At 44.2% G+C, this 8,242-nt stretch overlaps 1 protein-coding gene across 1 annotated transcript; it reads right to left on the minus strand.

The window, feature by feature from the left end:
- Window positions 1-344: 344 nt before the first annotated feature.
- LOC110528052 (solute carrier family 45 member 3) lies at window positions 345-7,369 on the minus strand. Its single transcript, XM_021609838.2, has 8 exons — window positions 7,143-7,369; window positions 4,779-5,487; window positions 4,362-4,603; window positions 3,890-4,002; window positions 3,232-3,701; window positions 2,782-3,047; window positions 2,347-2,619; window positions 345-2,232 (listed from the first exon to the last, which is right to left on the minus strand). The coding sequence occupies exons 2-8, from the start codon at window positions 4,918-4,920 to the stop codon at window positions 2,041-2,043; spliced, it is 1,698 nt and encodes a 565-aa protein (XP_021465513.1). The 5' UTR covers window positions 4,921-5,487; window positions 7,143-7,369; the 3' UTR covers window positions 345-2,040.
- Between the last annotated feature and the right edge of the window lie 873 nt (window positions 7,370-8,242).

The raw sequence follows: 8,242 nt of genomic DNA on the forward strand, positions 1-8,242 counted from the left end.
CCATATTTAGGTAGCCTGTTTTCTATTGTGTTTGGTGGGTGATTATTTTCTGTTTTCGGTCATTTCTCTTTGATATTTTTGTTATTTCCGTGTTCATTTGAATAAATATGGACACATACTGTACCACGCTGCACCTTGGTCCTCACCTTCTTCCACCAACGGCCGTTACAGTGTATGTAAACTTCTGACCCACTGGGAATGTGATGAAAGAAATAGAAGCTGAAATAAATCAATCTCTACTATTATTCTGACATTTCACATTCTTAAAATAAAGTGGTGACTGACCTAAGACAGGTATTTTTTTCTAGGATTAAATGTCAGGAATTGTGAAAAACTGAGTTTAAATGTATTTGGATAAGGTGTATGTAAATTTCCGACTTCAACTGTACATGACAGACAAGTGAGATTGAAGAGGAGTCTCTGCTAGTACTGTACCACAGAGATTTTAAACCCAGAAGCTCAACATCAAGAGACTTCCGGGAACACTTGCAAAACAGACAAGAGACTAGGCAGGGGTTTGAAAAGGTAGAGGTAATTTCTTAGTTGTTCATTTAAAAAAAAATCTAAAGCCACAACAGAGTCGAGCCAATGTCTTAAATAGTTACACGTTATTCCTCCAACCTCATGAAAGTGACAAACAGTTTGGTGCGAGACAACCGTTAGACCCGATGACTTGTTTTTACGCTAGCCAAAGTCACCCACAAGTGTGATTGGTGATTTCTATTAGAGAAGCAGTTTTAGCCTATCTTCATATTGTACTGTATTTAACTGTACTGTGTTACATATGGCACTCCTTATGAGAGTGGATCCAGATAGCTTCCCTAGCAACAGAGCACAGCAGGATCAGATCAGACCAATGATGTTTAAAAACCCTGGTGCTGTATAGAAGCCACCGGGCAGCCATCATGGCACTCCTCAATTGACATGTTTATTCTATTACAGACACCTGAATGCATACTTTTAAATATATTATGTGCATTAAACAAAGATAAAAAATGAAAAAATATATAAAACATTTACCGTAAAGTTTTTTTTGGTACTAATATTACTGTCCCCAGTACGACAACAAAATACTTAAATGTAATGTAATTTTGTCCTTGAAACATTTAATTGAAATACTGTAGAATTCCATTCATCTCTATGGAGGACTGCTCCTACTGGGGAATGCCAATATGGCCTACTGGCTTCAAAGCCTCTCAATGGCCAATACATAGCATCGTCAGTCGAGGATTTATATACGTCATTGGATCAGACACACTGAGAGGAGTCCCCTGACCCCCCAAACACACACACACTAGGATTTATCATTACAATGGAAACATGGGGGGGAAAACACACACAAAAACACATCACCTCTCCTCCTTACCCCTCAACCCCAATGCAAATAGCAGAGTGGGAGTCATACCCCAACTTTCCCTCTGGCCCTGGGGCTCACATAAATACATATGTCCATATATACATCTAGTAAACTTACTGTACACAAATGCACAACAGACTTCAGAATACTTTCATGGCCTTAGATAGCAATCATGCAACATTTTAGTTATAGCAGTGAACAAAGTGTACTTTGAAACATGTTAGATTGCAGTAACCAATAGCAAACATAATACATTTCAGACATGGCAATAAGCAGTATCACTTTATCCTCCTTTATTGTGTCAGAGGAATAGTAGCCTGTCTCAGTATTCCCCCTGATATCTTGAAGCATCTGTGGTGACCAATCTAGGAAGGAAAACTATTTTACTGTCCATTACAGTGTTTCCCAGGATTGACCTACTCTCTTGGTTGTGCCAGCACACTAAACAAGAAGTACCTGTCCTTTCAGTCAGTCTTAGAGGTGCTGATATCAGGACTGCAATCATCCACCCTTGGTTCTTTAACCCCTGATGCATTTGAGGAGTCAGATGGCATATTTTGCAATCTACAGGATTCCATACCGGATTCTACAGGATTCCGGATTCCATTCGATGATAATGGACAGACAAAATCCAATAGAATCTCCAATCTGCAATTTCACAACACAGATACATCCACAATGGGTTAACTCTTTAGCCCCGTCAGTGTTGGAGCGCTGTCCTTTGACCCTGTGAGCTTGTGGAGGTCACTGCGTGTGAAGATGACACAGGTGGAGCAGAGCATGGCCATGATGCTGAGGGAGCAGGCTGAGGCCATATAGGCACTGACACTGTGAGACTGCTGCACTATGGAGCCCAGACACAGAGCAGGCAGCACCTGGCCAGAGAACAGAGCACAATAGAATAACCATTATTGTTGAGGCAAATAACACACACTCGTCTGTTCACTGGTCAACTGGTCTAACTTGTAGAACCTAGCTTTAGTGTTTACCTGTGAAAGCAGGTAGGCACTGTCTAGGATAGCCATGTCTAGACACATCCCTCTCTGAGGCAGGGGTATGGGCTCTCCTCTCTCCAGGGGAAGGGACACGTGGGGGGAGGTGGAGGAGGAAGAGAGAAGGGGAGCCCCGGGGAGATTGACCCCCTCTGGATACCTGTTGCCATGGATGTGGACGGAGTCAGGGGGAACAAGGGGCTTGGAGTGAATGTGGTCATCACTATCTCCTGGGTGAGAAGGTCTGGATTTGGAACTGGAGAAGAAGACCTGAAAGGAAGAAAGAAAGAAAGAAAGAAAGAAAGAGAGAGAGAGATGGGAGTAAAAGACAGAGAGATGGAGAAGAGAGAGCGATAGAGAGAAGAGGGTGGGATTGGGTTTATCTACTGTGATCACTTCCCCGTCAGAACATGTAGTGGTAATCTGTCTCACCTGTCTGTCAGAGTGGTACAGACACAGCAGGGTGTAGGGCAGGACCTGCAGCACACAGAAGGTATATCCAGTAGCTGCGGCCATGACAGTGATCATCACTACACTCTTTGAGAAACTCATCACAGCTGTAGCTAACGCTAGCAGGACCACACTGCTAACATACACAGCCCGGGTGCCTAGCAACACTATCCAATGCTCCATCAGGATGGAGCAGACCACTGAGGTCAGGCACTGCAGGAATAGACCCACACTCGCCATGCGCACACCTGGGGAGATACGGGGGAAAGTAGGTGTATGAGTGTATTGAAATGGATGCATTGACAATCTAATATGAAAATGTTAAAAGGGTTTAAGATAAGGAGTGAAAAGGAAAAAAGGAGAAGACAAATTTGCTGCAAACATTGCGGTGAATGAAAAGATAATAATCAAGTAAAAGTCTGTCCATCCTACCTTCATCGTATCGTAGTCTCTCCTGTGTTCCAGGTGTAGCGTTGGGTACTCCCCGGTACAGCCCCACTCCCATAAAGTCTGTGTAGAACAGCATGAAGCTCATCAGAGCCATCCAGCTGAACAGTTCGGCTACAAACAGCCTGCGTATGACTGCCGGCACGTGCATACACACACTGTACATGCGTGGCAGCGCCGACACACACAGCGACACACTCCGCCCCACCGCCAGCCGCACACACTGAGGCCGCGGCAGCAAGGAGTGTGCACAGTATCGGCTCAGGCCGGAGCTAACACTAAGATCCTTCCTAGTTGTCTCTCCCCCTCTGGTGTATCTTTCCTCTGAGATGAAGACTGTGCTGAGGAGGCAGGTGAGGAAGATGAGGGTGAGCAGGGCATAGATGAAGGCCTCCTGGCCGCCCAGGTAGGCTGCTGTCGGGGCATGGCTCCAGTCCAGGGCTGGCAGCAGGTACCTAGGATGAGACAGAGAGGGATATCACAGGAGGACTTGGTCTCTTTTATGATATGATCTCTGTCCAATTCACTATCTCAGAGAGATGGAGAGAGTTACCCTGCCCCAGGCAGCACCTGGGGCTGATCTTTAGGGAATAGAGAGAGAGAGCGAGTGAGAGCAATAGATAGAGACAGAGAGGTCCCTTACCCCAGGCATCCTCCCAGGCTGATCATCAGTGAGTAGACAGAGAAGGCCCTTCTGCTCTCCTCCTCTCCTGGAAACTGGTCTGAGATCAGAGCTTCCAGTGGAGTGAAACAGGCCTGTGGATCACAACAGTCATTTAGCTTCTATAAACACCGCACGCACGCACGCACGCAGTCACACACACACACACACACACACACAGTAAGGAGCAAAAAAGACAGTTTGAATTCAAATAAAGAATTCAAATATACAGAAACATCTATATCACAATGCTATCTAAGCAAAATTCAGGTAAACTACAGCAATTACAAGCCCATAAACTACTTCACTCCAACTCAATCAGATTTGTTTTTTTATTTAACCTTTTTTTAACTAGGCAAGTCAGTTAAGAACAAATTTATATTTACAATAATGGCCTAACCCAGATACAGAACTAGTGTATTTATACTATTTAACAATATATTTTCTGCTCTACCTGCCCAGAGAACTCCAGCAGACAGGCTGACCCTGCCAGCAGGACCCTCTCCAGCCAGCGGGGGTGCTGTGGGTAGAGCAAGGCAGCTAGGTGAGAGGCCTGGGGCATCACCTGCAGGCCCAGCAGAATCCCCACACAAAGGAGCCAGATGAATGGCCGCCGCCGACCGAAACGTCCACGCCACGAGTCACTATACAAGCCGATCATGGGCACGAAGATCAAACCCAGAACTGGACCCACTCCTGAGAGAGAGAGAGAGAGAGAGAGAGAGAGAGAGAGAGAGAGAGAGAACAGGAAGGAAGAGAAGGAGATCTACTTCAGAGCTGAAGAACAAATAATTTATTCAAACCATGGTCATACAGTGTTCACACTACAGCCATTCAAGAATGACAATATGGTCATAGAGTGTTGCCTCACCCAGCACCATGGTCATGTAGCGTTCCTCCATGCCGGCCTGCAGCAGTAGAGGGGGGATGTAGAAGGTCCCTGCAGCCATACACACCTCCAGACCACAGGTCAAAGCATTCACCAGCAACAGCTGACACACACGGCCCTGCATGACTCAAAGATGCTTCCTCTGTCTATACCTCTATATCTATCTATCTATCTCGCTCTCTGGTCTATTCCCTACTTTCTGTCTCTCTCCCACACAGTTTCTGAGACAACTGTGATACAGGAGTTTATAGTGACTGTGTGGACAGGACAGAATGCTCTTCTCTATCCATGTAATCTAAGGGTCTAGGCTTACAGGGGGTAGTCCTTGAGTGACCTGCGTATGTAAATGAGTATGTGGGGCAGAGTGAAAGGAGGCTGGTGTTTGTGTCCCATGCTGCTGTCCGGAGGTCCCAATGTCTCTTTACTCAAGATAGTGGATAACAGACAAGATAGCTGACTGGATGGCTTCCCCATGTATAGTGTTGTCTGTACTCACATTGCACTTCTGGCAGACAGATAGTGGGAGAGTTGTATGTCTAGCTCCGTCTATTTCTCTCTGTCCTATGGAGGTAGTAGAGAAGGGTCAGTGAAGATAAAGGGTTCCAGTCTTGTGGTCATGCCTGGTGAGTGTAGGTGTAGTTAACTCAACTCTGCCAATCGACAGAGAAATCCACATATGGAAACATGGGCCCTGAGAGAAGTAAGGGAAAACAGGCTAACATGAATAGTCACAACATGATAAAGGATAAAATATCATAAGTCATACTGGACGCAACAAGCTTCCAAATTATTTCTACAATCATTTATACATGTGTTTCCCTACTGGTGGGCCTGGACTTGGGACTCATTGGTGGGCTTTAGATGGGTTATCACTTATGACAGAGAAGAGGGGGGAAAGCAGGGTTCCATTTATCTATCTGCCTCATCCTGTAACTCGCAGGGAAAACAGGATGGAAAACGATTGATTAAGATTCCAAGATGTGATATATTCAAATAAGACACTTCAGGTGAGCTGGAATATACTGTACCTTTCCAGGAAGGAATCAAATAAATCACTGTGTACATACACCCTGCCAGTTTTATGTACCTTCAGTCATCCGACCATTAACATTCAACACATTGTGCAGATAGAAATGTCTGCTTTAAAGAACTGAGGGACAGGATTCACAGTTGATCCAATGTGGGAGCGTCACATGTGTGTGTGTGTGTGTGTGAGATACTTCTGTGGATCAGCTCAGTCATTTCATCAGTAGATTAAATTTCACTTCCTTATGTTATAAAATGCATTTTACCAAGACAAATAGGATGCTTCATGTTCTGATTCATTCAGTATGGCCTTTCTCTAACATATCATTAACATTATATGCCAAAAGTCAGATTTAGATTTTTTCAATAATAAGCACTGAGCTCGAACCAGGGACTGCAGTGATGCCTCTTGCACTAAAATGTCTTAGACCGCTGCGCCACTCGGGGGGCCCTCGGGAGCCCTGTTGACAGTGCGGTGCTGCTTTTTCAAAGTAACATTTAAGGGTTTTACATGGTCGTCTGCAAAGTTGTTTCTGAGGGTCACAAAAAAGCTAAATCAGCATGACACAAGCTGAATTAAATATAAAACGCTTTGAAAATAAAAAGCTTGCAGGTATGCTCAATGCGCCGTTGACATTTCACAGAGATAAGATTGTTTGTGTGAGATATCCTACAGTGTGTACACTGAGGTGTGTCCTCCTCTTTCAGCCTGGCTGCCAGCTCACCTCACACACAATGCAATCAAACCCTGACACAATACGTGGATACCTAGTGTACTGTGCCTAGATAAAGATATCGGACTTATATCAGGAACAAGAAACTGACATATAAAGACTTGGCATCACAATTGAGACAACTTGACAAATTAAATTAGGAATATACATAGTCCTGTCATGTCCAACGGCACGTTGGAACACAGGAGTGATGGTTGCCGATAATGGCCCCCTGTATAAGCCTATGTAGATATTCCATAAAAAATCAGCCGTTTCCAGCTACAATAATCATTTACAACATGAACAATGTCTACACTGATCAATTTGATGCTATTTTAATGGACAAAATGTTTTGCTTTACTCTCAAAAACATTTTCTGTTTTCTAAGTGACCCCAAACTTTTAAACGGTAGCGTATATATAATAAGATTTCACAGTAAGCTCTCTGTCATTTCATTATTTTTATACAGGTAAATCAATTATTTATTAAAAAACATCTTGACATTTCTAATTCCCACACTTAAATGATTAAATGAATAAAGACATTTTATAGCTAACACTTCTTCAATTCTGTTAAGTATGGCCTAATCCATCACTACAAAACTCACAGTCTAACGTTCCTCTGGGTCACTCGTAGAGCTGTTTCTGTCCACTCCTCATGTGCCTATGTCTGTCAACTCTCAGAAGGAAGTAAGTCCTGTGTGTGTGTGCGTGTCGTTTCCGATAAGCCACGCAATTATAGGCGTAATCAGAAATTGACCTAGGTAACACACCTGTTGTGATGTGTGTCGCACCTGTGGTGAGGTAACACACCTGTAACACACCTGTCTTCAGCTGACGTGGGAGCTGTCAGGAGTGCCAGGCTCAGACTCAGGTTGGGAACTGGAATATCAGCATTCCCATTACATATCCTGGAGAATTGACTTGTAGGGGCTGGGCTAACCACCAATTCAGTGTCAGCCAAAAGCAGAACAGCGGCTGTCACTAATAGTAGAAAACACACTTCTCAGGACACATACTCCTAGGAACACATTGCTTAGGACAATGGTTTCCAACCCCAGTCCTGGAGAGCTTTAGGGTGTGCAGACTTCTGTTCCAGCCCAACACAACTTCTGTTCCAGCCCAACACAATTGACTCAAAGAATCAAGGTCATAATGATTGTTTGACTAGTGCTAGGCTGTAACAACGGCCTACACACCCTGTAGCTCTCCAGGACCAGGGTTGGTGACCACTGTTGTAAAAACAGACAGACTCTTTGTGTCTGACTCTCAGTTTAAAGACCTGATTATATCCCAGCAGAGAGGTAAAGCAGTTGTCAGTCAGTCACTACACAGCATGCCAGGAGTGAATGTTTACTGAGGCAGCCATAAAGCTGAGAATCACATCCCGGTCCCACACCTGCCAGCGAAGCGTATCAGTGACAACAACAGGTAAGTAACCTAAACCACTAGGACAGTCAGTCGGAGGTCACTGCTTCAATAAATCCAAAATGAGAGGGATTTAATAGTTATTATGTTACAAAAGAAACACAGCTCTGAGCCACAACTACCTTTGACTGGCACAGAAATCCCAGATGGACATGAATAATGTTCATGTCAGGATAATCAAGAAATGCTTAACATGAGCAGAGAAATGAGTCATGTAGTAGGGCAAATCATGACAGTGCTCAAGCTGAAACAAGCACTTTGAAGGAGAAAAACACATCAA

Source organism: Oncorhynchus mykiss, chromosome 7 (assembly GCF_013265735.2).
Source record: "Oncorhynchus mykiss isolate Arlee chromosome 7, USDA_OmykA_1.1, whole genome shotgun sequence".
NCBI lineage: Eukaryota > Metazoa > Chordata > Actinopteri > Salmoniformes > Salmonidae > Oncorhynchus > Oncorhynchus mykiss.

Excerpts from the sequence above, each read along its gene's own strand:
- LOC110528052 (XM_021609838.2), bottom strand. The coding sequence starts at position 4,920 with ATGCAGGGCCGTGTGTGTCAGCTGTTGCTGGTGAATGCTTTGACCTGT. Across the intron at positions 3,048-3,231 it reads GAGACTACGATACGATGAAG|GTGTGCGCATGGCGAGTGTG; the intron begins GTAGGATGGACA and ends GTATCTCCCCAG. Across the intron at positions 2,620-2,781 it reads TGTACCACTCTGACAGACAG|GTCTTCTTCTCCAGTTCCAA; the intron begins GTGAGACAGATT and ends TCTTCCTTTCAG.